We start from the raw sequence: 26,879 nt of genomic DNA, 5'->3' as shown, positions 1-26,879 counted from the left end.
CTTTTTTTTTTTGTCCTTTTTACTCCTCTCTTATTCCCCAATAGGAGGGAGTCCTCTTTCCATGTGTCTGGCCTGGCCCCACCGAATTCTGCACCTCAAATTTCTGGACGCCAATCTTGAGGCTCAGTCTCAAGTGGCCAGGGGCAGGTCCTTGGGGAGGGGTCGGCTTAAGGGAAGATGAGGCCGGGCCCTACCTGGGGGCCGGAGCTGGGAGGGCAGAGGCGCCGAGGGCGGGCGGGCGGCCAGACCCGTGGAGGGCGTGAGTGCGAGGGAGGCCGGGAGAGCGCGCGTGGGCGGGGAGCGCGGAGAGGAGGGCGAGCCGGGCGAGCGCGGAGCCAGCGGAGCGCGGAGGCCCCAGCGCCAGCACCCGCGCGGGCTGTGAGTGTGAGTGTGGCGCAGGGTCGCCCCGTCCCCAGCCTGGCCCCGGCAGTGCGGGCCCCGGGCACGCCCTGACGGCCAGGTGCGGGGTGGTTGGGAGAGGGAGGAGCATGGGGGGATTTGGGGAGTTTTGAGTCGAGTTCCCTGGGGAAGGGGACGGCGTGGGTTCGCAGGGTTAGCCCGGCTGTGGGACGCCATGCCTCTGCGCGCTTTTGCCCCCGGGGTTGTGCCTGGCAAGACCTGGGATCCCGCGGCGCTGGGGGTGGTGGGCGCCCTCGATGTGGGGTGCCCCAGCTGGCACTGGACTCTGGCGCTGGGCAGGGCAAGGCAGCCCTTGGGCACTTGTTTCCTGATTGCCTGCTCCCTCCCCACCCGCCCCCACCTGGCTCAAGCAGACAGCTCTATCATCTGCCACTGTCATCCTCTCTCTCGGGGCCAAGTGTCATCTGCGGGTCTGTTTCTGTCTCTCTCTTCTCCTCTGTCTCCATCTCAGTCACCTCTCGCCTGGTCTCTGTGGCAATATTTTTCTTGCCTCTCCCTCTACCTCCTTCCCAAGTCTGGCTGGGTCTCTGTCCTGGCTGCCCTGGGTTCTAACCTGGGTTCTGCGGTCCTGGGATGGGATCCAGGAGAGGCTTGATAGAGGGCTGGACCTGGGGACACCGAGACATCCCTGGGCTCTGGGGTTAGGCCAGAGGGTGCGGCTTCGCTGTCCCGAGAGGCCTCCTGCACTGTGTGCCCTCCTAGCCCTCCCTGGGCCCTCAGTGGGACCCCAGCTGACCTGAGTGGGGTGTTTGGTGAAAGAAACCTCATTTCCCAGAAGAGCAGCCCTCTGCTTTGCTGGCAGCCACAGGACCACCCTCACCCACCCCAGCAGGACGACACAGGCATTCCATCCTGCTGGTCTCTGTTCTCCTACTGCCCTGTCCCCTTCCTGCAGGGCTGCCCCCGCCCATGGCCCTCTGCTGCCTGCATGCCAACCACTGCCAGACCCCACCCCCATTTCTGCCTCTGCCCTGGGTGTGGCCCCAAGAACTCACACAGCAGGTGAAGGGTCTGGCTGGTGCCGGCTCCTGGCAGGGGCTCTCTTCCCAGTGCCCTTGCTGCCAGGGCTCCAGCGGGGCTCCCTCTGCTGTGGCCAGCCTGAGTGGGCGTGGCCAAGTGCAGGCAGGATGTCAGTTTCCCTTGGGCTGTGGGTGCTGAGGGCCTGGCCCCAGGGTGTGCAGGGTGCCTGCTCTCAAGGAGAAAATGGGCACCTTGGTCTCTGGCTGACTTAAACCCAGTCTCTACTACTACCAGCCTCCTGTCTCAGAAACCCATTTAGGTCCCTTGGACGCTCTGTCCCTTCCTGAACTGTTCCTGTCTCAGAATGCGCTTCCGTCCTCCCAACTGGCCTGGCTACCTCCTGCTCATCCCCCAGGCCTCAGATCAGCAGACTTCTTCCAGGAAGCCTTTCCAGGTCTCCCCTCCTGCCCGTGCCCTCTTGCAGGCACACTATGCGGCCAGGGTCCAGTGCCCCCTCTGGCAGCGGGCTTAGGCAGGGAGCAGTGCAATACAGGTCCAGCTGGAGCCATGGGCACTGGGCCTGAGCTGGGGTGGAGTGGGGTGGGCTCAGTGCCTGAAGCCTTCGGGGGAGGGTAGATCCAGCATCAGGCCAACAGCAGACACCCCATTTCTGCTCCCAGTCCTAGTGCAGCTTAGTGGCGCAGTGGCAGCAGCATGAGCACCCCCCGGCCTGCTTCACCACAGCCAGGCACTGCTGAGGGGGCTGGAGGCCCAGCAGGGAAGGTACGTGCTCGGGACTCTGGGGGATTGGGAGGGAGCAAGTCTCAAACTCTGTCCCATGACTTGGGGCATGCCCTGCCTTGCTGCTGGCCTCAGTTTACCCATCTGGGTGGGGGAGATCATTGCTCATTTATTTTTTTATTTATATTTGACATGGAGTCTTGCTCTGTCACCCAGGCTGGAGTGTAATGGTGTGATCTTGGCTCACTGCAGCCTCCGCCTCTGAGGTTCAAGCAATTCTCCTGCCTCAGCCTCTGGAGTAGCTAGGATTACAGGTGCCCACCACTATACCCGGTTACTTGTGTATTTTTAGTAGAGTTGGGTTTCGCCAGGCTGGTCTCGAACTCCTGACCTCAGGTGATCCACCCGCCTTGGCCTCCCAAAGTGCTGGGATTACAGGCGTGAGCCACTGTGCCCAGCTCGTTGCTCTTTTATAAAAATATAAAGGATAAAACAATTGAAGGCCAGCATTCCTTGCTTACTGAGCACCCCTTCCTGACCTGAGGACCCCAGGGATTGTCCCCCAAGGCAGCTTTGCTCTCTGCTGAGTGAGGAAACGCCAGGGTTCCCTGCTCCTAGTGTCACCTTTTGGTGGGGGATGGGGTGGTGCTGATGAAACTAAAAAAAACAAGCTCCCTACACAGGGTTGCAGCCTTAGTATTCTGAGTGTTAGAGCCCAGCTAGAGCCCAGCCATTCTCCTTGTCAGGGAGCAGTGGGGCCAGAGAGGGGGACCAGCCTGGAGTGACATAGGGACCAGTCTGGAACTTGGGGTTGCAGACACAACCTCCCAGGCAGGGTGGACAGAGGTGAGCACCAGGCCTCTGAGCTGCAAACACTGCTGGCCTGGACCTCGTTCACCCCAGTGGGCAGATTTGGAGAGGAGCGCCCTTGGTTGGGGACAGGAAGGAGAATGGCACATGGGGAGGGAGAGCAGGCTGGGGAATGAGCCCCTGGACTGGTAATGCCAGCATGAGGGTGGCCCCTGGGAGGGTCCAGCCTTTGGGGTAGGGATGGGGTTCCTGCTCTGCTGTCCTCTGACAGTTCCTTCATTCCACAGACATCCCAGTCCAGTGACACCTGTTCTCACACTTGAGGGTCACCTGTGGTCCTTGGTTAAAAGAGAGTCTGGGCTGGAGCTCAGGAATGTGTACTGTTCAGGGATCTTGCCGCAGTGGCCAAGGGCCGTTCAGCTAAGTCCCCCCTGCTGCGTGGCTGTCCTTCCTCGAGGCCCTTGTGCCCTTTTGGGAAGGTGGACCCAGCAGCTTCCCTTCTAGGTGAAGAGAAGGGAGACAGGGAGCTCCAGGCGGGGCCATCTACCCGAGCACAGGCGTGGGGGTGGGACAGGGCAGGCAAGTCAGGGCCACTGGGGTGCTGAGGCACAGAGTTCTGCACATAGCATTGCAGCCTCAAAGGCCTTGAATGGGAGGTGGAGATGCTGAGGGCACTGAGAAGGCCTGGGGATGCAGTCCCCACACACTCCTGTGAGCACTGAACAATGAACCAAGAGCGAGCCCAGAGCCAGCCGCTTGGGTTGCCATGGCAACTGCTTCCCAGCTTCTCTGAGCCTGGAGGAGGCCAAGGGCCCAGCAGAGAAGACCCCAGGAAGGGGCTGGCAGGAATCCGGGTGCAGGAGGCAGCTGGGGGTGCGCAGAAGCCTGGGCTCGTTCCTGGTGACCTTGGCCTCTCCGGCCTCTGGCTCTGGCTGTGCAATGGGCTCCTGGAGCTGAGCACAGCTGCATCCTATGGTGCTTCCTGAGAGCTGTGACCCCAAGGGCTGAGCACCCTACCCCCAGGGTTGGGACCTGGTAGGGCCTGGGACCCGTCTCAGGGATGTTCCTGTGCGAACACACATGCGCCCATCCTTGCCCTAGGGACTGGGTGGGAAGTGTCTCTGATACCCCTAGTGGGGCGGTGTGTGGGACGGGGGTGGGAGGGAACAGGAGTACCAGGCCTAGCATGGCCGTGCTCCTGCCCATCCTCCCTGCAGGCTGTGGCAGGTGCCCGGGAGAAGGGCCCTCGACTGGGCCAGCGGCTGCCGTCAATCGTGGTGGAGCCCAGTGAGGTGGACCCTGTGGAGAGCAGGGAGCTGCGCTGGCCCCTGGAGAGTGCCCAGAGGGGCCCCTCTCAGAGCCAGGCTGCTGCTGGTAAGTGAGGACACCTGTGGGGGTGTTGCGAGGAGGAAGTGGCCACTGCCAGGGTCAGAAGCAGGGCGTGCTTCCTGCGACTCTGGCAGACAAGGCCTTCCTGCCTCCTGGCTGTTCACACTCCATCCTCCGCCCGCCTTGGAGCCTCTGCCTGGGGCTCTAGGTGCTGCCTGGCCTTGACCCCCCCTCCCTAGCACCGTCCTCCCTCCCACCAGCAAGTGAGGTCCCTCATCCACTCTCAGTCGCAGGCCTGGGCACAGGAGGTGCACGGTGCATACTTATTGAATGAGTGATGCCACATTCTTGCCCCTCATCATCCAGCGCTTGCTCGTTGTCATCACCTTTGGAGCAAGTGTGCCTTGCTCACTAGGGCCTGGGAGGCTGTGAGGGTGCAGGTGCACGTGGTGGGGCATGGGCTGGCCTGTTGGCAGGCTCCATCCGGCTGCAGGTGCCCTGCTTAAAGGCTGAAAGCAGGCCAGGCGCAGTGGCTCATGCCTGTAATCCCAGCACTTTGGGAGGCTGAGGCAGGCGGATCACTTGCGGTCAGGAGTTCGAGACCAGCCTGGCCAACATGGTGAAACCCCATCTCTACTAAAAATATAAAAATTAGCCAGGCATGGTGGCAGGCGCTTGTAATCCCAGCTACTCAGGAGGCTGAGGCAGGAGAATCGCTTGAACCCTGGAGGCAGAGGTTGCAGTGAGCTGAGATCACGCCACTGCACTCCAGCCTGGGTGATAGAGTGACTCCATCTCAAAAATAAATAAGTAAAGGCTGAAACTTCTGGAGAATTGTGTGAGCAGGAGGGGGCAGCCGGGGCCAGGTCTAAGGAGCAAGAGAGGCAGCAGGCTGGGCCATGGGGACCTTGTGGACGGCTCTGAGGACCACTGTGGACTGAGCAAGGGGCATGAGCTATGCCCTGGGAGATGTTGTCCCCTGGAGGCCCCTGGGAGTCCCCGAGGAAGAAGTGAATTCGGCCGCAGCTGGCGCTGCTCAGCACCTTGCCTGCCCTCTCCCATCCCCAGACCTCAGCCTGTACTGGCCAGGAAACCCCCTTTTCAGTGTGGCCAGAAGAGGTTATCTGTCTGGACCTATAAAGCCCACCTCTGCCCAAAGCCCTCTCGACCTCTTGTCAGTTTCTGCCCAGGGCCCAAGACAGCATCAGGGACCACCCCTTGGGTAACCCCTGGGACTTGGGCTCTGGGGAGGTCCTTGAGTCTGCCCTGGACTTCCTTTCCCTCTGCCACCCCTTCATCTGGTAGATGTGGGAGCTGCCCCTGCTTGCAGAGCCCAGACTCATTCTGCCTCCCTGGCCAAGCACCCCTCCCACTTCTCATCACCCAAGGGGACCTCCTGGCCTGCCCCAGCCCAGTTGCCTGCCAAAGGCTCATTTCAGGCCCCTGGGATCCTCTCAGGCTGCAGTACCCCCCACAACCAACACCTTTATGTTTCTGCAGCCTCCTCCCGGAGTCTGCCTGGAGAACCAGGGAAAGCTGCAAATGCTGCTGGCAGAGAGTGCGCCTGCTCTGAGGACCCAGTGGCCCCGGCCCAGGGATAGGACAAGGACGTGGCTGGGCTCTGCTGTCTGACTGCTGAGGGCTTCTGCCCCAGGGTGGCCAGGCTGATGCACAGGAGGGCCGGGCCTGCCCAGCCGGGAGAGCCCAGAGGCTGCTTCCTGTCTCACCAGGTCTGACCAGGACTGCAGCCCTGCCCTCTCCTGCCCATGGCCCAGGTCTGGATCACACCCCGCTTTGTTCCGTGGTTTGAAGCAGAAATAAAGGCACTTCCTGGTGGCCAGCAGACACACTTGATGGGGATGCAGGAGACTGAGGACAGTTTGGGTTCTGCCTGTGGTCTTCCAGGTGAGGGCCTCAGCTCCAAGCCCAGGCTGGCCAGTCCAGAGCACCTCTTAGGTGACCACTTGGTCATGGCCCTGGGGCAGGCTGGGCAGGGCTGAGTTGGCTCTGTGGCTGGTGCCTCTGCCCAGGGACCCTCTCTCTGCTTCGGCCAAGGCTGCCCAAGGCAGAACCAGCCTCCTCCAGGTGGCCTCCCAACCCTCCGTGGGACCTCCTTGGGGCCAGGGCTGGACCTGGGTGCAGGAAAGCACAGCAATGGCATCTGGTGTGGGCCGCACCATTCCAGGTTGGATCTCGTTAAATTCTTGTGAAGGTCCCATTTTACACGTGCGGGAACTGAGGTGCAAAGCAAGGTGCCCAAGGCTAGGGGCTGCGAAGGGAATCCCTGAGGTCAGGAAGCCACAAGGCTGCCACAGAACCCGCATCAGAGGTTGGTTGAGCAGGCATCTCTTCCTGCCCTATGTGGGGGTCCTGTCCCTCCACTGGGTCCATCGATAGTGTCTCTGGGCTCCGTTCTACTGCAGGAGGGGAGCCGTGCTGCCTGGTTGCAGCTGGCATGGGAGCAGAGCCCTGAGTGTGGCCCAGGGCCCCCTCTCCAGGTGTGTCCCCCCAACCTGGCCCTCTGCCCTTAGCCAGCCTGAGCCAGGCTGAGGAAGCTTAGGGCCGGGCAGTGGGACACTCCATAAATGTCAGCTCTGCCAAGTCCATGGCTCTTTTGTGGCCCGGGCAGGCGTGCCAGGGACCCATGAGCAGAGGGAGGCAGGAGACACTGCCCCTCTGTGCTTTCCTGCTGCCTTGCCAGCCTCCAGGACGAAGATGCACTTTCTCCTACAGCCTTCCTTCTAAAAACAGCCACCCCCCCCAATGCCGGAAAGGTGGGAGGCAAGGTGCGGATGTTGGCCTGGCAGCCTGCTTCAGTTTTAAACCTCAGGACCCCATGGGCTCTCCCCTGGACTATAGCTCAGGAGAGGGGTGGGGCGGGCCTTCAGTCCTCTCCGTCCTCCTCCAGTCCTTCCTGTAGGTCCTGGAGCCAGGGAAGGAGAGGCTTGACCAGGATGGGGGACATGGGGGTAGTTTTGTGAAAGAGGACAGACATTTCGCAGGATGCTTTGCAGACACGTGGGATGTGGAATGCAGGGAGGCGGGCATGTGAGTGGGCGATGACGCCATTTACTGAGATTTAATCCTCACCACATGGCTCCGGGGCGAGAATTATGACACCCATCTCAACGCGACTGCCCAGGACCCACACAGCCGAGCGCCCGAGCTCCGGCGGAGTCCCAGGGCGCCCACAGCGCCCCGCCGGCGCGCCCAGTCCAGCAGGGCAGCTTTCGGGCGGAGGCGACCCCTGCGGCAGGTCCCAGGACCCTGCGTGCCCTTGAGCCAGGGATGGGGAGGCCCGACCGCGGGGCACTGCTCCACCCCGCCGCCCTTCACCGACCGCCAGGGCCCAGAACGCCCAGCCACGCCCAGAGCCCGCGGGCGCAGACGGCAGGGGCGGTGCCAGCCAGGCCCCGCCCCCGGCACGCGGCGACCTGGGGACGCCCCGCGGGAGTCGTCCTGCGGCTCCCCCTGTCGTCGGCTGGGGCCACCGCCCGGGCTCCCACCTCAACCCTGCAATATGGGATTGGGACAGAGTGGTCTGCTGCCCGCTGCCCGCAGCCGCTTCGGGTTAGGGAGGGGAGCTTGGGCCTCTGCGGCTCACGCTGCGCTTAACGCTGGTCGGGGCAACAGTGAGGGTGGAAGCGGCCGCCTCTGGCTTCTACACCCCAGGTGTGACAGCCTGGCCTCTCAGCGAGCCCCCGGTCAGGCAAGCATCTGGTGGTGGGGGTCCTGCTCCCTGGCCTTCCCTACCTGGGAGCCAGGTCCTCAGCCAAGGTGAACCCATTTGATCCCGACGACAATCCCATTTTCTGGAGGAGTAAACTGAGGCTCAGAGATTGAAGTGCCTCTCCAAGGTCGTGGGGAACTGGGTTTGCCCTCTAGTCAGTGTCCCTGGCTAGGCCTCTCCCTCCTAATGGCTCCCCACCCTGCCTTCTCCTGACCCCAGACCAACCCTGTGCCCCAGGCTTCTTTGAGACAAGGCTGGGGTTTTTCCAAAGGGATTTTACAGAGAAACTTCGGGAAAAACATGGATGTAGCATGAAAAAAACATTGCAACCTCATGCTGAAAGCGGGCACAGGCTCAGGTGGCTGTGGGGAGCAGATGGGAGTTGAGGGGAGTCCAGGAGCAGTCCCCAGACCCTGGGCACCACCAGCTTTTCAGGCACCTGTGTATTGAATGGAGTGACCCATAATGGGAGGTCCCAGGACCCCAACATGCCCTGTGAGCTGGGAGGTGGGAGGATCAGACCAGGAAGTCTCCGGTCTACCAGGGCCTGGCTCTATGGCAAGACCCAGTCTACAGAACCAGAGACCTAGGTTGCAGTCCTGGCCTCTCCGGGCAGCTGCACGGCCGAGAGCAGGTCACTGAGCCCTGGGAAGCCAGCCACCTTGGACCCCGGCTGTCTCTGTTCAGTTGCACTTATTCCTTGTTACCCCTCATCTCTGCCTGTTGGAGACAGATGGGGTGGGACAGGCCAGCAGGTGGGACTGGGCTGGGAGGATGGGCCTGTGGGCTGCTGGGCACCTCTCGGGCTTGAAGTGGGACTCTTAGCACCCCACTTCACAGAGGGAACCCAGGGCTCAGGGTAGTGACTCAAGTGGTTAATTGGTGGGCTTCCTGGAGGAGGTACTGGCATCTTTGAGTCTAATTTGGCCCCTCTGCAGATGGTACTGCAGCATCTCAGGCACCTTCCGGTCTGTTATGGGCTGCTTTTCCCCTATACAATTTGTATGTTGGGTGGGTGTGGTGGCTCACGCCTGTAATCCCAGCACTTTGGGAGGCCTAGGCCGGCCAATCACCTGAGGTCAGGAGTTCAAGATCAGCCTGGCCAACATGGTGAAACCCTGTCTGTACTAAAAATACAAAAAATTAGCTGGGTGTGGTGGTGCATGCCTGTAATCACAGCTACTCAGGAGGCTGAGGCAGGACAATCGCTTGAACCCAGGAGGTGGAGGTTGCAGTGAGCCGAGATCACGCCACTGCACTTCAGCCTGGGTGACAGAGAGAGACTCCGTCACCAAAAAAAAAAAAAAAAAGTCCAATCTTAAAATGTGACCTTATTTGGAAAATTCCTTATAAAAACATGTGACGTTGAAAGAGGTAATAAGTTAAAATTAAGTCATTAAGGTGGACCCCAACCCACATGAAGAGGAAATATGGATGCAGACACAAAGAGGAAGACCCTGTGGAGACCCAGGAAGAAGGGGGCTACCTACACACCAAGAAGAGAGCTCCAGGAGAAACCAGCCCCACAGATTCCTTGATCGCGGGCCTCGGGCTTCCAGAACGGGGAGAGAATAAACGTCTGTTGTTGAAGCTTAGTCCCTGGTCTCTTGTGGCAGCCCTAGGATGCTGGGTACATGGGACCATCCCTGCTCTCAGCTCTAGGACACTGGTGCACCAGCCTGTCTCTGCCCTCAGCCCTAGGACACTGTGTGCATGGGGCCATCCCTGCCCTCAGTCCTAGGACTGAGGTGCGCGGGGCCACCCCTGCCCTCAGCCAGAGGATGCTGGCGCAGGAGGCTATTTCTGCCCACCTCAGTACCCTGCGGCGGCCCCGTCGCACATCCTTGTGGCCCCAGCACAGGCTGGGACAGGCCTGGATCTGTCCTCCTTGGATTTTCCCTGAGCTGTTTCCTAGGATGCTCGCTGCGGAATCCCCCTATGCAGGGGTGAGGCTGCTCTTCTGGGAAGTGTCAGTGGCCCTCCCCGCAGCAGCTGCCCGCCTGACCCCCCCCCCCGCCCGCCTCCACGCCTTTGGCCCTGCCCAGGATGCCGTCCCTCCTCACTCCTGAGTGTGCCCTGTCTGTCCCTAGGACCCCGTCCCTTCTTCCAGCTCCTGAAGCCCCGAGGAACAGCCTGCGGCTCTCAACTGCTTCCTTCACTGTCACCATGAGCTTCCCTGACAGGCAGGGTACAGGGGTCTTGGGACACTCGATGGACTGGCCCCGTGCTAGAGCCTCTGTCCTGGAGGGGGGGGTCCTTCTGGGCTCCGGCACTGTGGGCTGAGTGTCGCCTGAGGCCAGTGCCTGCTTTCGCCGGCCTCTGAGCAAAGGAGGGGCTGGTGGTGTTTTAGGTGGCAGGCAGTGTCCACCCCCTGCTGCCTCGAGCCCTGAGTGCTGAGTTCTACAACCTTCCCCTCCCTTGTTCTCTGACCCTCGGACTGAGCCCTGAGCTGTCTGGAATGGAAAGCTGGAGTGACTGCCTCCGGAATGAAAAGGAAGTGGGAACTTCTTTGAAAGTGAAAGTATGGGGTCCCGGTGGGGGGTAGGGCTGTGGGTGGGGCCGGGTGGGCCTGGCAGGCGCTGACCATGGCTGGGAAGTCCCAGCTGTTGGTCACTCGTTCGGGCTGCTCTGGAGGCCCGATGGCCAGGGCCCGGCTCTGAGGGCCCCACGGGCCAGCTTCTCAGGTGGCTGCGTTCTTCCTGTGCCAAGGCTGCGTGCTTAGCAGGTATGTTCTGGGCAAGTGGAGCAGGAGGGCATGGGGTGCTATGGGCAGGCAGGGGTGGCGACTCATGGGCTTGAGGACCTTTTCGGCTCTGCGTGTGGCCTTCCAGGCCAAGGGCCTTACTCAGAGCGCAGGCTGACCAGGCCAGAGGGCCAGCGCAAACCACAGTGGACACATACACACCCGATACACAGGCAGACACGCTCAGGCAGAAGCACGGATAGACACGGAAGACACCAAGATGGGCATGCGGGCACAGACACAGACTCAGCAGCACTGGCAGACCCTCTGGGGACACTCCAGGGCAGAGTCATGCACATACAGGGAGACACTCTCAGGTCAACACACAGATGTGCAAAACCGATGCCCAGAAAAGTGTGCATATACCCGTGCGCTCACGCTCAGGCGTCAGATTCACTTGTCTGGTTTCCCTGGGAAAGTGCCGAGTACTAGCCATGGCTGGGGGCTGAGTCAGGCTCACTCCCTGCCTTGGGAGTCTCCTCGTCTCCAGGTTCTATAACTGTCCCTCTGTCATGGCAGGTGTGCCCAGGGCTTGGATCAGGCCCAGAGCAGGAGGTGTCGAACATGGTATGGGCTCAGCTGGTCGGGGAAGGCTTCTTGCGGGAGGAGCCATTTCTGCTGAGCCTTCAATGAGTTGACAACTGAAGAAGGAGGGGCTGAGCTCACTGTAGGCAGAGTGCAAAGGTGTGGAGGAGAGGTGGGTGCTTCTGAGTGATCAGAGCGAGGGAATGAGTTGGAACTGAAGCCAGAGGGGTCATTAGGAGAGGCCTTGAATGCCAAGCTAAGGACGGAGCTGTGCTGCTTCTGAGGGCAGCGGTGGCCCAGGGGGCTTATGCTTTGTTGCTACTGTGAAGGGAAGTCTTTTAAGTGTCTCTTTCTAATAGGCTTTGCTGGGGTACAGGAAAGGTATTGCTTGTATTTACATAATCAATACACAGAACTTACTAAACCCTTTTATTAGCTCCAATAATTTTCAGTCTCAGATTTTCTTTTTTTTTTTTTTTTTGAGATGGAGTCTTGCTCTGTCACCCAGCCTGCAGTGCAGTGGCCGGATCTCAGCTCGCTGCAAGTTCTGCCTCCTGGGTTTACACCATTCTCCTGCCTCAGCCTCCCAAGTCACTGGGACTACAGGCGCCCGCCACCTCGCCCAGCTAGTTTTTTGTATATTTTTTAGTAGAGACGGGGTTTCACCGTGTTAGCCAGGATGGTCTCGATCTCCTGACCTCGTGATCTGCCCATCTTGGCCTCCCAAAGTGCTGGGATTACAGGCTTGAGCCACCGAGCCCGGCCAAGTCTCCGATTTTCTAAGCCAACAATCATATCACCTATGAATAATGACAATTTAATCTGCTCCTTCCCAGTGTTTACCTCTCTTATCTATTTTTCTTTCCTTATCGTCTTAACTTGTTCTCCAGGCAAATGTTGAGGATTAAGAGTGGTGAGAACAAACATCCTTGTCATTTTCCTTATTTGCAGGGGCTGGAAGGAAAAGGAAAGTTTACAAGGAAAGCTTTCAAAAGCCGGTTTTACACGTGCCTGGGTTTATATCCCAATCATTGTCCCTCCCGCTGTGCTCTCAGGCGATAGATGATTGGCTATTTCTTTACCTCCTCTTTTTGCCTAATTAGCATTTTTGTGAGCTCTCTTTACTACCTGATTGATCGGGTGTGAGCTAAGTTACAAGCCCTGTATTTAAAGGTGGATGCAGTCACCTTCCCAGCTAGGCTTAGGGATTCTTTTTTTTTTTTTTTTTTTTGAGACGGAGTCTCGCTCTGTCGCCCAGGCTAGAGTGCAGTGGCCGGATCTCAGCTCACTGCAAGCTCCACCTCCCGGGTTTACGCCATTCTCCTGCCTCAGCCTCCCGAGTAGCTGGGACTACAGGCGCCCGCCACCTCGCCTGGCTAGTTTTTTGTATTTTTTAGTAGAGACGGGGTTTCACTGTGTTAGCCAGGATGGTCTCGATCTCCTGACCTCGTGATTCGCCCGTCTCGGCCTCCCAAAGTGCTGAGATTACAGGCTTGAGCCACCGCACCCGGCCGGCTTAGGGATTCTTAGTTGGACTAGGAAATCCAGTTAGTCCTGTCCCTCAGTCCCCCCTCTCAACAGGAAAACCCGAGTGCTGTTGGGGAGGTTGGCCGACGACCGCTCTAACTGCTAGGCAAGATTCTTATGACTGATCCTAGGAGGCAGCATCGAGGGGGCCTGGAAAGGAGAGCAGCTCGGAGGCTGTGATCAGGTGAAGGTGGATTGCAGGTGCGGAAGTGAGAGGGGACAAGCCCCGCACAGGGCTTCAGCCCAGGGCACAGTACAGGCAGTCACCTGCAGAGGCTCCTTTGGAGCGTTGAGGAGTGGAGCGACGGCCCAGTCCCAGCGTAGGTGGGGAGGCTGGGGGGTGGGTGAGCACTGCAGAGTGATCGGGAGGATGAGGAGCAGCTACGGGAAGGAAAGTCTAGGGGAAAGTGGGGAGTAGAAGCTGAGGCTGGGGGTAGGGAGGGTGGGGAAGTTCAGACGTGACTTCTCGGTCACAGCTAGGGTGGCCCAGGGCGGGAGGTCTCAGTGGCCGTGTCTCTGGGCGGTTTCTTGCCCCTGCTGCTGGCCCCACAAAGGCTGTATTAGCCTGACCTGGGGAGAGTGGGACCCGGGGCTCAGGCCAGGCCTCAGTCTCCAGGGTCTTGCAATCAGGGAGCGGCAGCTTAGGAGCCGGGGCCCCCTGGACCCTCCAGGCACTGGGGACAGAGAGACACAGAGAGAAAAGAGAGCCAGAGACAGTCCATGGGGGTGTGGGGAGGCAGGCACAGGGAGAGGCCAGGCGAGAGCCTTGGGGGGTGGAGGAGGGAGCTGAGAGGGGCCTTCAGGTCTGAGCCCTGCAGGCGCCAGCATGGCAGCACGCAGGCCAGTCAGAGGAGGCAGGACGACCCTGCCACCGATGTTCCCCCTGCTTCCAGGCTGTGCTCTGGGGTGACGGGGGTAGATGGACAGAGGCTGCCAGGCCAGTGCAGGAGGGCCACATCATCACAGGGACAATGCTGAGTGCCCACTGAGCAGATAGATGGTGATGGCAGGTGGTGCGAGGCATCTGAACCCCGAGGTCCTGAAACCCAGGTCAGATTTGGCGAACAAACAGGGTGCAGGAAAGGGAATGGCGGGAGGGGAAGCTGGAGGCTGGCGTGCAGCTGGGAGGACAGAGAGGAGGCTGGGTGGGATGCAGGTTGTCCGTGAACCCCAGGGGAAGCTGGTGAGGTGTCATCAGCGAGAGGCAGAGGTGGAGGAAGGAGGTTCCGGGATGGATGCCTGGCTGTGGGGCTCGGGCAGGAGGAACCACGGAAGAGCTTAAAGCAGGGGAGTGACCTGGCTGGAGTTTTGCTTTCGGAAGGTCAAGAATGGCTTGGGAAGCTGTTGGGAGCTGCAGGGTCGAATATGGCATGGCTGGAGGCTGAGGGGCCATCTAGGGACCTTACTGGCCCTTCAGCAAAGTTCTGGTTTGGGACAAAAGCAGGCTGAGTAGCCCTCAAGCCTCTGCCTATGTAACCTCCTAAGAGATTCACCTGCACAGCTGCCCCTTCTTACCCGGCCTTCCTCTAGGCTTCCTGGGAGAGGACCTCTACATCTGACCCCACTCTGGGACCTGCTGACACCTTGGGTCTCCCCGCTGGGAGGGGGCCTTCTGGGCAGCAGTTCTGACTCCCTGGAGGTGGAGACACGGTCGGTCCCGCCTCTGCTCCCAGCTCCAGGCAGGTTCCCCAGCCTGAGCTACGTGGCCAGGGGCAGACTCTGTCCCTCTGTGGGCCTCAGGTTCCTTGTCTGTGAAACGGGCAAATGACACCCCCTAACTTTGTTGTCACAGTAGCTGATCTGTGTCAGGCATCGACGTGGGCACACAGTAGGTGCTTACTAAGTGTGAGCTCTCCCAAACAAGAAGGCGGGGCTTGACTTGTCCTTGCCCCACATCCCGGCCTCCGTCCCCTTGACAGCGGTGGATGCGGCATGTGCTGAACTAAACTGTTCTCCTCACGACAACCCTGCCCAGCTGGGCGCCAGCCCCCATGCCAAGCATGGAGGGGCACCAGGGAGAGAGAGGGGAATGGAGGCTGGGACAGATGGCGCCCTGAAGTGTGTGGGTCACGTCCGAATCAGGCAGCGTCCCTGAACCCTGGCGCTGGGGGAAGTCGCCAACCTGTGGCCAGGGCGGGGCTGATAAGCCCCATCAATCACCTGGCTCTCCCACCCCGGCCTCCATCCCGCTGCTTAGCTGCCTCCGTGTCTCTCCCACCCCGGCCTCCATCCAGCTGCTTAGTCACCTCCGTGTCTCTCCCACCCCGGCCTCCATCCAGCTGCTTAGCCGTCTCCGGGAACCTCAAGGAAGGTAGGTAGGTAGGCCTCTGCTGGACCCAGCAGGCACCTTGCTGGAGGGCGAGGGTGGGTGGGGGTCTGGGCCCTGCTCACCTTGGTGTCATTCCACCCCAGCAAACTGGGGCCTGGGGAGGCACACTTCCTGCCTGATGTCACCCAAGGGTTGGGTGGTGGGTCAGGCGGGGGCTTTGGTCCTGGTACCTGGGTGGGGGGCCCTGGGGCTGGGCTAGGGGCAGGTTCAGCCCTTCTTTGGCCCCAGTTTCTCCCAGGGGAAAGTGAGGCTTTGCCAGCCTAATGCCCTCCCCAACCCATGGCCCAGCTTGTGCAATGGGGTGGGTGGGAGGCCCCCTCCTCTCTCCCAACCTAAAGCCAGGAAAGCAAAAGCTCCTAAGGCTGGAAGGGAGTGTGGGTGGAGCCTGGCAGGCCAGGGTGCTGAGGGCCCTGGGGGAGCAGGAGCAGCCACAGCTCAGCCACTCCTATGTCCCTGGGACACCCCCTCTCCATTCCCTGTGTTGGGGAGGGGCCAGAGCACGCTATGGTGAAGAGGGGGAGGAGTGGGGGGAGGGGGAGAGGCAATGGGTGGGAAACAGCGTGGAGAACCCCCCAGTCCCTGGTTAAATATAGACCCGAGGCTCCTCCTGCTGCTGGCCCTGCAGCTGCACAGCCATGATAAGCAGCAGGGTGGCCTTGACCACTGCCCTCAGGCCCCACACCACCTCAGCAAACTCTGCGACACCCGGGGAAGGGGTGGGCTCTCATGGGGGTCCCTGCCCTCCCCTTTGAGCCAAAGTAGTCAGGCCTTTTGGGCTGAAGTGGGGTGAGCTGAGGGACCTGGAAGGCAGTGAAGGAGCTGGTGGGGGCTGGGGGGAGGGTTTTAGGCCTCAGGACCTAACATCTGGGAAGGCCTGGATGTGGCTGCTGGTCCTGCCCTTGCGTGTTGTGAGCTGTGGTCTGGACTGGGCCCCAGAACCTACACGTCAATGCCCTTCTCCAATTCTAATGGGAGGGTCTGGCCTGGCAGGCGAAGTGATGGTGGGCACCTGGGGAGACCCTCTTTGGGGGATGGTCTCAGGAAGGGCTCCTGATGGAAGCAGCTGTCTATATCTCCGTGCCCAGCTGTGGCCTGGCACACTGAGGGCTCTCGCCAAGAGAGTGGTCTGGTGATGCTTCTTTTTGACAGCCTGAGGGCTGCCTCCTCTGGGGAGCCTTCCTTGACCAAGCCCCTGGGTGTGGCCAGGCCCCACAGGGCCACACCACGTTTCTGCGTCGGCTCCTGTGGCCCCTCCTTCTTGCCCTCAGCTCTCCTGCTGCCAAGATGCCATCGCCACAGACAGAGACTCCTGGGCTGGAGCTGCAAAGTCCCAAGGAGGCTGAGGAGTCGCAGACTCCAGCCCAGGGCTCCCGGCGAACAAGCAGCAGGAAAGAGCCCAATGCCCACTGCAAGGATGGCACAAGGCTGGGCCTGGGCACCTTGAGGCAGGCCTTCTCCCGGGCCAGCCAACGGGCTTTGACCCAGGTCTCCAAGGAGGATACGGGCCTGTTCCGGCGAAGCTCCTTCTCCCTGTTCCGGTCCTTCCGGCAAGCCCTGGATGGGGGCCCAGCTGCCGGCCATGTCCAGGCCACTCCTGAGGTGCCCTCGGGGGTCATGAACGGTGTCAGCCAGCAGGCATCCACTGGGGCAGCGTCTGAGGAACTGAAACCCGAAGCAGGTAAGGGCCTCAGAAACAACAGTAAATATGAAAGGAAACGGGCGAGAGGTTGTGGCAGCTGAGCTGAGGCTTCTGGAAAGGCTCTCCTCCCTAGCTCCCCAAACCCCGGCCCGGGACACGTGCACTTATTTATTTATTTGAGACAGGGTCTCCACTCTGTCACCCAGGCTGGCATGCAGTGGTGCAATTACAGCTCACTGTGACCTTGACATCCTGAGCTCCAGTGATCCTCCCACCTCAGCTTCCTGAGTAGCTGGGACTACAGGTGTGAGCCACTGCACCCGGCTAAATGTTTTTTTCTTTTTTTTTTTTTCGAGACTGAGTCTCACTCTGTTGCCCAGGCTGGAGTGCAGTGATGCAATCTCAGCTCACTGCAAACTCCACCTCCCTGGTTCAAGTGATTCTTCTGCCTCAGGCCCCCAAGTCGCTAGGACTACACGTGCCCACCACCACACCTGGCTAAATTTTTTTTTTTTTTTTGTATTTTTAGTAGAGACGGGGTTTCACCATATTGACCAGGCTGGTCTTGAGCTCCTGACCCCGTGATCCGCCCCCTTGGCCTCCCAAAGTGCTGGGATTACAGGCGGGAGCCACTGTGCCTGGCCTAATTTTTAAAATTTATTTATTTTTTTGTAGAGATAAGGTCTTGCTATTTTGTCCAGCCTGGTCTCAAACTCCTGAGCTCACCCAATCCTCCTGCCTTGGCCTCCTGAAGTGCTGGGTTTACAGGCGTGAGTCACCATGCCCAGCTGGACAATTGCGCTTTAAATTCTCGCAATATCTCTGCAATGGGAGCCTCCCTCATTGGGCAGATGAGAAAAGTGAGGCTCAGAGAGGTGGAATGACTTGACTCAATTCTCACAGCATGGAGAATGGGACTTGAACCCAGATCTGCATGGCCGGCCCCAGATACCCAGCCTCTCCATGACCTGTCATAGCCTGGCTCCTGGCCAAACTAGGGCCATGCACATAGCTGATCACAGGGTTGCAGAGGGTGCAAAGGCTCGCAGAGGTACCCGGAGGGAAGGTCAGGGGGATTGGCCAGAGGAGGATACACTGGGGTTGGGAAGAGGGGGACACGGTAGAGGTGGAGAGCTCCTGTTGGGTGGAGGCTGGCGGAGAGCAAGGAGCAGCAGGAATGTAAAGCTGGACAGGGCAGGAAACGCCCCGCCTGAGCTCAGACCCTATTAGACCTGTAATCAGGGCTGAGCTTGAGGCTATCAGGTCCGGCTCAGCTGGGAGTGCAAGGTGGGCGTGGGAGCCAGGCGGAAGGTAGGGGTTGACCCAGATTGCTCTGTTCAGCCAGGCTTGGGGCCCCGGTTCTGCCTCTTCAAAGGTGACTCTAAGGAAGGGTTCCTGGCAGCTGGGGCCTGTTGTTCCTGGAGCAGGCCTTCAGCTGGACTGGGGCATCTGGTAGAGGCCAGACAATCCAGCCCCGATGGACTGAGTCGCGGCCTGCAGGTTTTCGTCCAGGTCGGGGTCTTGGGGCGGTCTCTCTCACCGCCCCTCTTCTCGCCTGCCTATGCAGAAGGCAAATCCGTGGCCGACCTCATTACTGAACGGCAACTGCTGGCGGCCTTCGAACAGCTTCTGCGCCTGGAGACACGGCTGGTGGCGGAGAAGGCCTCGCGCACTTTTGAGCAGGACCCCACGGCCTTCGCGCGGCGCGCCATGGACGTGTGCCTGCATTACGACGGACTGGCAGCCGAGCTCAGCGCCATCGTGCGCGAAACGCTGGGCAGCGACGGCGTGGACGCGGCCGTGCTGGCCGAGCTGGCCCGCGTGGTGAACGCGGAGGAGGAGGCGCACCCCTCGCCCTCCGACGACGGCGACTTCCTGCGCACGCCGCGCCACTGGCGCCAGCACTGGGAGGAGGCGGTGCGGCGGAGCGCTCAGGAGCGCGTGCGGCGGCCGGGCGCGGGGTGGGCCTCTGCGGCGGCGGAGGGCGCCTCGGGTCTGGCCCAGCTTCTGGCAGAGCTGGGCGGCTTGGTTCGCCAGGATCTGCAGAAGGTGCGGCAGGAGGTGCAGCCCGCTTATGCGGCGGCCGGCTTCCCGGCGTGGGAAGTCTATCTGCGCGCCTTCCACAGCGCGGTGGCCCAGCGCCTGCAGGAACTCGCGCGCGACGCCCGCGGCTGCGAGCAGCTCTATGTCCTGCTAGACTGGGCCGCCAACGTCTATGGCAGGTGAGCCTCGGCCAGGGCGCCAGTGGAGAGGACGGCTGCCGCTTCCCCCGCAGGCCTTGGGGAGCCCGCTTTGAGGAGCACCAGGCCTTTCTTCTCTGTTCCCTCCCTGGGAGAGGGCTGAGAGCCCAGGGCTTCGACATGCTTTCCTCGACGGGTTAGGCCGTGGGGCGCTCCCGCCCCAGGTTTTCTAGGGGTCACCCATACACAGTTCCAGAATTTGAAGTTTCCGCGGGGAGGTTCCCATGGGAGTAGGGCCTGTGCTGGTCCACCAAGTGCCTTTGGGCGCATCAGAAAAGGGCACATCTTGGCCAGGCACCGTGGCTCACACCTGTAATCCCAGCAGTTTGGGAGGCTGAGGGGGCTGATCACCTGTCAGGAGTTCGAAATCACCCTGGCCAACACGGTGAAACCCCATCTCTACAAAAATACAAAAATTAGCCAGACATGGTGGCAGGAACCTGTAATCTCAGCTATTCCGGAGGCTGAGGTAGGAGAATCACTTGAACCCGGGAGGCGGAGGTTGCAGTGAGCCGAGATCACGCTACTGCACTCCAGCTTGGGCGACAGAGCAAGACTCAGTCTCAAAAAAAAAAAAAAAAAAAAAAAAAAAAGAAAAGAAAAGAAAAGAAAAGAAAAGGAAAAAAGCGAAAAGCGCACCCCGCTAGGCCGGACTCAACCCCTGTGGGTTCACAGCGCTTGGCGTGGGTTCACCCGTGCTATCCCCTTTGGACGGGCATCTGAGTTCAGGGTACAGCCTGCGGGGAGCGGCCACCTCCAGCTCTGTGCCTGGGATGAGGGTGGATTGCGTTCCCTGCGGAACGGCTCCCAGCCCCACCGGCAGGAGCGCCCGCGGAGGTGGGGGAGGTTGCCTGAAGTCTCGCACTCCTTAAATTTCTCCTTAAATTGTGTGGGGTCAGACCTATGTCCGCCCCGCTGTGGGCCTCCCTGCTGTGGATTGGAGGTTGACCGACCCCTGAGCTGTGTTTGAGGAGAAGGCGGAGTGCCATCTGGGTAGCCGCCCTTCAGCATTCTGCAGGAAAGCAGGAACCCAGCTGTCAGAGGCTTCCGGGGAGGGAGTGTGGCATGGCAGCCTGGAGGCGTGTGTGCGTGTGTGCGTGTGTGTGCGTGTGTGTGTGTGTGTGTACAGATGCCCAGGTTCGGGATTGGCTTTAGACTTTGAGCCTGGCCAGAAGAGGGGCAGCTGCTGCCGCATCGGAGCCGCGCCCGCCCTCAGCCCCCTGCCCTGCCTTCCAGTCCTGACTTCCTGGGCCCCCCGGGCCTGGCGCTGCCCGCCGAGCCCCTGCCCCCGCTCCTGGCGCCCGACGTGTGGGCCCGACTGGAGAGCGACTACACCAGCTTCCTGGAGGTCAGGCCGGGCGGGTCAGGCTGGAGGGGGCGGGCCCTGGGGGGATGTGCGGCGCCCAGGCTAGCCGCTGCCAGAGCTGGCGCCGGTTCATCCTGTGGCCCCCGGCTCGGGCTTGTGACCCGACAGGGCGGCCCTAATCCCGGACGGCGCGGGACGGGGTCCGGGAGGGTCTCACCGCGGCCCCATCCCTACTTTCCCCAGGCCAAGATCGCAAGCTGCTTCGACAACATCTTGCAGCTGGAGCAGAGTCACTGGGCGGCCGCTGAGGACCCCGAGGTGCTGCAGGGCCTTTACCAGGCGCCCCTCTCCATGGACGTCCACATGGTGCGGCCGGGAGCAGGGGCTGAGAAGGGGCGTGTGGTCAAGCCTCACGCACGCGGTGGCGATACCCAGAACGAATTCCTATCCAGTCCCAAGCAACTCTTCCGTTAGATGGGAGCCTGAGGCCCCACGTGGGGGGAAATCGGGGACCCCCGGCGCGCCGACGGGCTGGGAGGCTGCAGGATGGTGGTTTGCAGGAGTTGACTCTCGGTTGGGCGGCTGAAAGCTGGAGGAGCCAAGACTGAGAGACACAGCGGGGCGGGCTGGAGGTGTGGCGGGACTACCAGGGGAGCCGCGGCCTCAGGTCTTCGGCTGGGACGCACGCTCAGTGCAGGACTTCGCTCGCAGCTCGTGGCTGAGCACGTGAAGGCGGCCGGCGCCATCTCCGCGGAGCTGGAGGCCACCACCCTGCGAATCTGCACACGGGCGCTCGGCCTCTTCGTGCCCAGGTGCGGATGCATCCTAAGTAGGGGAGCGACCCAGCCTGGTGTGCTCTGCAGGTGGGAGGGAGGAGTCTGCGTAGGGACCTGATTGGGAGGGTGGACCCAGGGTCATCGCGCAGCCAGGGAGGGTCCCCAAAGGCTCTCTGTATCCCGTCCTAGGTTTGAAAAGGCTTTTCTGGCGTCGGAGGCGGTGAGCGAGCCCCACCTGGGCGCCTACATCAACGCCTGCGAGCAGCTCAGGTAGGGCTCGCCCGCTCCTGCACAGGCGCGGCGTGACCAGCAGGGGGCACGCGAGCGCCGGGAAACTGGATGGAAGGGAGTGCGCGCGCGTGGAGGGGGCAGAGGTGAGGAGTGTGTGTGTTTGTGTCTGTGTGTTGGTGGATCTGAGGGGTGTGTGTGCAGCAGAGTTGAGGGGTGTGTGTGTGTGTGCGTGATGGAGCTGAGGGTGCGTGTGCGTGTGTGCATGTGTGGAGAGCTGAGGGTGTGTGATGTGCGTGTGTTTGGCAGAGCTGAGGGGTGTGTATGTGTGTGTCAGAGCTGAGAGGTGTGTGTGCATGTGCGTGCAGGGGTGGAACTGAGTGGTGTGTGTGTGTGTCAGAGCTGAGAGGTGTGTGTGCATGTGCGTGCAGGGGTGGAACTGAGTGGTGTGTGTGTGTCAGAGCTGAGGGGCGTGTGCCGTGTGCATGTGTGTGTGTGTGTGTGTCCATCTGGGCGGAGGCCCTGGGGGAGTGTGGGCGGCTCTTCAAGGCTGAGCAGAGGTGGAGGGTCCCAGCTCCCTGCCTGCTGCCCTGGGTTCTGCTTTTCCCTCCCTTCATCCCAGACAGCATTTCTTCCATTTTGGGACACCTCCTCCTCTGGGAAGCCTCCCTCAGCCTGCACCCTGGGCTGTGCTGGGGTGAGGTCTGGGTCTCTGTGCCCCCAGAAGGCAGAGGCCCTCCCTGTGGGCTGCCAGTGGCTGTTGGCCTTCTGTGCCCTGAGCTCCAGGCCAGGCCTCAGCAGATGCGGCAGCACGGAGGGCGGCCAGCGCCGGTGGCACAGACTAAGCCACCCCGTCTGGGTTCATCCTTTTTCAAAAGTTTGTGAATTGTAATGTCCCGAAGTACTTCTCATTTATCTGACTTCAGAGAGCAGCTGTGCCACCTGCTGGCTGTGTGCTCAGGGGCAAGCCGCCTCCCCTCTGTGGCTCTTTTGCCACCTGTCAAATAGGATCCGAGCACCTGCTCCCTGGGGCGGTGTGGGAACTCTGTGCCTTAGGGAACTCAGTTCCCATTGGCTCTTTGTGAGCATGCGTGAGTGCCAGGCACTTTGTGAATGCCTTCCCTGCCTGACAGGTCTCATCCCAAGTGCAGTACACCCACACACAGGTGCAGAGCACAGCCTGGAAAGCAGGTGCCACTTGCCCATGGCCATGCAGCCAGGAAGTGGTGGAGCTGAGACTTGAACTCGGCCTGCCTATATCCAAAGCATGACCATGAGGCACGGCTTCTCCGACACTCTCTTGTCCTTAGTCTGTGCCAGGCTTGTCCTTGGCCCTGGGACCCTGGTGTTTCAGCTCCAGGGAGCGTTCTCTGACCCTTGGTAGGCAACCTCTGGCCAAACCATTGATGGAACTCCAGCCTGCCCTACTGTGTCCCTGGCTGTGGGGACTAGGTGTAGCCTGGCCCTCAGTTTCCTCAACAGTGAAATAGGGACATTGTCACATTCAGGGGGCAGTTTTGAGGCTCAAAGTAGGGTGTGTTCCAGGCATGGCTATGCCGCACTGTTTATCACCAAGAGGAATGGAAGGTCTGTCCCAGAGCTGCCAGAGGGGAAAGGGTCACTCACCCCCTGACCCACCCCGCTGTGACTGGCTCCCTGGGCTTCTGTGCTGTCCCCCACTTGACTCTGCTTGCAGGCAGCTACACTGGGGAGCCCCATGGGCTCCCCAGACTTCACATTGTAGTCTCAGTGAGTGGAGCTGTGTCCCTGGCCCTGTTCCCCAGCCTGGTCTCCCTTGCCCCCCTCATCGCTGGTCCTGGTCACTCCGCAGGACTGGTATTCTCTCCAGGTTCCCAGGAACTCTAGACGAGCTGGAGAAGCCCCTGGTGGCGGCCACCTGCAGCTTCCAGAAGCACCTGCTTCAGGGCTTGCAGCGTGAGTTGCAGGTGACTGTGACAGGCCCTCTCTCCCCACTTCCCATGCCCAGGAGGTACCCTCTATTTCCTAGAGCCTGGAGGCCCAGGCCACAGCGTTCATTTATTCCAGGGGCCAGCTCATGGGTGGGTGTAGGGTAGTGGGCAGGGGACCCAGGTGAGGTCCCAGCTGAGCAGGGGCGGCTGGGAGGCGCCTGCCTTCTCGCTTCAGTCTCCAGCTCTTAGTGGTCACCCCCGAAGCCTGGGACGGTGGGTCCACAGATCCAGGCCCGGGGTCCTCCCCCAGTCCCTCAAGGCTTCCCCGGGGCACACCCTGAGCAGATCTGACTGGACAAACTCAAACCCTGCCCCTGGATCTTGGGGCCCGGGAGAGGCATTCTGGGAAAGGGCTCCTGATATATAACCTGTGGCTAGGAGAGGGAATGGCGCCCCAAACCCAGGAGGGAAGGGTCAGGAGTGGCACACTGGGCTTCGAGGGAGGGTTAGGTTGGGGGGTAGTGCACATATACAGACTCCCAGCCCCTCTTTCCCCAGCCGCTCTTCAGGGTTGTGTGCACCAGGGACTGGCTGACGCAGGACTGGCTGCGTCCCCTCATGGACAAGGTAGTGAGGTTCACGGGTCATCTCCAGCATGTGGCCCAGCCACGGGCACAGGTACCACAAGGGGGAGGGCCCTGGCAGGGCTGTGCCCATGGTTGGGGCTGTTGACTCTGACCCTGACCCTGACCCTGGGTCGCCCAGGAGACTCTGCAGGAGGTGCACCGGTTTGTGGTCCGCGAGTACCTGGCACAGGCGCTGAGGCCACGGAAGCGGTTCTGGGCCATGGAGCGCCTGCGTGGCTCCCAGAAGATGAGCCTGGATGCCCAGGCCATCAGCGACACCTTCCAGGGCCTGGTAGGGGCGACGTCTGACTGCCCCTCGGTGCTGGCCTCTGTGCAGGGAGGGGTGGCAGTGACTAGGGCCGTAGCGCCAGAAGGGCTTTTGGTGGGAGTGGTTCTCCTGACTCTGGATGGGGTGGAACAGGGACTGGGGCGCCTGTGGGGCTGGGGGGTGGGGTGAACCAGGTGGGAGGGCGGCACTTTGCAGACATTTGCATACAGTTTGCAGGGCTGCAGGGAAGGGGCGAAGGTCACAGCCCCATCTCATGGTCAGGGTCTGTGGGAGGTGTTCCCCACCTCAGGCCAGAACCCTCAGAGTGGAGGCACCAGCGCCCCTGCATACCATCCTTGTCTGCCCCCAGCAGCAGCACTCTCAGGCTGGCCTCGGTTTTCCTGTCTGAGCAGGATGGGATCAGAAGGGAGATGAATGCTGTGTGGCCCACGAGCCCTCGGTGCCCAGGCACACTCCTGTTCTGTTTTGGGGGAGGCAGTCCCGGCACTGAGCTGAAGTGACTGCAGGAGGGCGGACGCTGCAGGAGGGCTGACCTTGCGCTGACCTGGTGCTCCTGCAGGTGTTGGAGCAGGGGTGGGGAGAGGGCTCCTGGGGCAGGTGGCAGTTCTGTCTCGCAGGGTTCCGAGGCCACCTGGTTGGACCAAGCCATCCAGTGTGTGGCCGAGATCCTGGGCGAGACTTACAAAGACGACATCCAGCGGCACCTGGAGACTCTCATCCGGAGCTACCCCGACATCAGGTGCGTACCCCACCTGCTTCCACTAACTTCCTACCAGAGCTTCGGGGCCAAGGGGCTGGTATTGGAGGGACCCCGGCCCGTACCTGACTGCCCAGGGGCCTGGAGACCAGAGGCAGGAGGTAGGCCTTGGACCCTCAGACCCTCAAGGCTGGAGGGGGTATGGAGAGCACCCCTTCCTTCTCCTAATCTGTTCTCGGCCATCCTCCATCAGCCCTACCGGGGGTGGCACACCTCCAGTCCTGGAATCCAAGGGGGAAGGTGGGCCCCCCACCCCTGGGGAGAAAGCCCTCTCTGAAAGCCAGGGGATTCTGAGATCGGGTCAGGAGGAAGGGTTTTGATCCCGGGTTGTGCTGGGGCGACGGTGAGTCATCCAAGCTTTTGGAAATCCCGGCTCAAATCTCTCCAATCCCATTCATTTGAAGATTCTGGGATGTGGAGCTCACAGAAAGTCCCTGGTTCATCCCCTTCCCTGGGCCACCCTGCCATGGGGTGGGGGAAGATTCCCTGACCCCAGCTGGCCTGTATTCCAGGCTGTGGCTCAGAGAGAGAGTGGCCCTCATGGCACCCTGGGGGTTCCCCTCCAACTACTCCCCCACCCCGTTAGCCCCATCACCCGCAGTTGCATCACCCCCTCCCTTCCTCTCCACCACCTGCCCCCCCGTCTCCCTCCCTCCCTTTCCATCCTGTCCCTGTGCCTCCCTCCCTCCCTCTCCACCCTGCCCCTGTGTCTCCCTCCCTCCCTCTCCACCCTGTCCCCATGTCTCCCTCCCTCCTCCTCCCACCCTGCCCCCCAACCCCGTGTCTCCCTCCCTCTCCACCTGACCCCAACACCGTGTCTCCCTCCCTCCTTCTCCACCCTGCCCCTGTGTCTCCCTCCCTCCCTCCCTCTCCACCCTGACCCCCCACCCCGTGTCTCCCTCCCTCTCCACCCTGTCCCTGGGTCTCCCTCTGTGCCACTGCGTGGGCTCTTCCCCACTCTGCACACCCGTCTCCTGTGCCCCTTCAAGCTCAGCTATGGTGGCCCCCCCTCCCCTGCCGGCCCACGCTCTGCCCCCTCCCCCAGCACAGCTCTTCCTGGCCTCAGTCAATCTGACCTCCCTGACCGACTCCTGGAATGCAGAGTGACTCACACTAACTCCCAAGCCCATGGGTTCCCCTCATCCTGGGGCTGGGGATGTTGCGGAGGTGTAAGCCTGCAGTGAGCGCCCGCATGTCTCTGCAGGCGGGACCACATACTGGCCATTCTGGCGCTGCGCCGACTGGGCTGCCGGCGGAACCAGCATCTCTTGCAGCACACCCAAGACTTGCTGAGAGCTGCAGCTGGGGTGGTGGGTGCGGACGCCCCCCGGGGCCATGTGCTCTTTGAGGAGATCAAGGTGCCCAGTGCCATGGCTGTGCGAATCACCTGTATCTAGTTCTCTCTGGCTCGAGAGGGGGCTGGCCGCTGGCAGGGGGCTGTGGTCAGTGGGGTTCAGCCAAGAGCCCAGGGAGTCACTCTGGGCCCTGCCCCCAACTCTGACACTGCAGTTAGGGAATTTTTGTCGTCAGCAGCCAAGCACAGCTGTCCGGCCAGAAGGAGCAGCCGTGCAGGAGGCATTTCAGGCATTGGTCGGGAGCGTTTTGGGGCCGCAGAGCTCTCAGTGCTGCCTGTCATGGAGAGCCTCCCACCCGACTGTCTGGCTTCCCCCTCCAGTCTGAAAGTGAAGAGCAGAGTATTTATTTAAAAAATAAATGTGAATTAAAATGGTGCCTCCCTAAGGAGTGGGCAGGGCATGGGGAGCCTGGGTCCCGGTGTGCTGAAGGACCAGGCCGGAGGCTCTCTGGTGACACCATTTGGTGGGTGGCCCTCTGGTGCCCGTGGAACCCATGGGACGACTGAGGCAGGTCCAGAGCAGGGAAGTGGCTGTCCCCACCACGGCACGGTCCACTGGCCTTGTGCCCGCTCAGCCTCGTCTCAGCCAAGGCAGAGTCGGGGCTTCCTGGGGACAAAAAGAGGCCAAGACTGGTTCTGC

At 61.1% G+C, this 26,879-nt stretch overlaps 2 protein-coding genes across 6 annotated transcripts; both read left to right on the top strand.

The window, feature by feature from the left end:
- Positions 1 to 301: 301 nt before the first annotated feature.
- LBHD2 (LBH domain containing 2) lies at positions 302 to 6,096 on the top strand. The gene is made up of 4 exons (XM_033190750.1): positions 302 to 378; positions 2,061 to 2,163; positions 4,149 to 4,305; positions 5,761 to 6,096. Exons 2-4 carry the CDS (start codon positions 2,095 to 2,097, stop codon positions 5,859 to 5,861), a joined length of 327 nt encoding a protein of 108 aa, XP_033046641.1. The 5' UTR covers positions 302 to 378; positions 2,061 to 2,094; the 3' UTR covers positions 5,862 to 6,096.
- Positions 6,097 to 10,564: 4,468 nt separating this feature from the next.
- On the top strand, positions 10,565 to 26,611 carry EXOC3L4 (exocyst complex component 3 like 4). 5 transcript variants are annotated; one of them, XM_033191189.1, is made up of 14 exons: positions 10,565 to 10,715; positions 15,020 to 15,096; positions 16,383 to 16,792; positions 18,321 to 18,975; positions 20,230 to 20,341; positions 20,543 to 20,665; positions 21,011 to 21,111; positions 21,265 to 21,345; positions 23,135 to 23,249; positions 23,772 to 23,891; positions 23,979 to 24,131; positions 24,746 to 24,867; positions 26,090 to 26,243; positions 26,419 to 26,611. In XM_033191189.1, the coding sequence occupies exons 3-14, from the start codon at positions 16,399 to 16,401 to the stop codon at positions 26,563 to 26,565; spliced, it is 2,277 nt and encodes a 758-aa protein (XP_033047080.1). In that variant the 5' UTR covers positions 10,565 to 10,715; positions 15,020 to 15,096; positions 16,383 to 16,398; the 3' UTR covers positions 26,566 to 26,611. The 5 variants fall into 5 exon arrangements, with proteins under 5 accessions (XP_033047080.1, XP_033047079.1, XP_033047078.1 ...); XM_033191188.1 differs by lacking the exon at positions 10,565 to 10,715 and adding an exon at positions 12,729 to 12,969 and having other exon boundaries at positions 13,679 to 15,096; XM_033191187.1 differs by lacking the exon at positions 10,565 to 10,715 and adding an exon at positions 12,729 to 12,986 and having other exon boundaries at positions 13,679 to 15,096.
- The last annotated feature ends 268 nt before the right edge of the window (positions 26,612 to 26,879 follow it).

Source organism: Trachypithecus francoisi, unplaced genomic scaffold, assembly GCF_009764315.1.
Source record: "Trachypithecus francoisi isolate TF-2019V2 unplaced genomic scaffold, Tfra_2.0 Lachesis_group3, whole genome shotgun sequence".
In the NCBI taxonomy this organism is placed as follows: Eukaryota; Metazoa; Chordata; class Mammalia; order Primates; family Cercopithecidae; genus Trachypithecus; species Trachypithecus francoisi.
This window is presented reverse-complemented; position numbering and strand designations above follow the sequence as displayed.

Bases quoted from the DNA above. Each gene is read 5' to 3' on its own strand.
- LBHD2 (XM_033190750.1), top strand. From the start codon at position 2,095: ATGAGCACCCCCCGGCCTGCTTCACCACAGCCAGGCACTGCTGAGGGG. The intron at 2,164-4,148 runs GTACGTGCTCGG...TCCTCCCTGCAG, and splicing joins CTGGAGGCCCAGCAGGGAAG to GCTGTGGCAGGTGCCCGGGA. The intron at 4,306-5,760 runs GTAAGTGAGGAC...ATGTTTCTGCAG, and splicing joins TCAGAGCCAGGCTGCTGCTG to CCTCCTCCCGGAGTCTGCCT.
- EXOC3L4 (XM_033191189.1), top strand. From the start codon at position 16,399: ATGCCATCGCCACAGACAGAGACTCCTGGGCTGGAGCTGCAAAGTCCC. The intron at 16,793-18,320 runs GTAAGGGCCTCA...CTGCCTATGCAG, and splicing joins GGAACTGAAACCCGAAGCAG to AAGGCAAATCCGTGGCCGAC. The intron at 20,666-21,010 runs GTGCGGCCGGGA...CTTCGCTCGCAG, and splicing joins TCTCCATGGACGTCCACATG to CTCGTGGCTGAGCACGTGAA.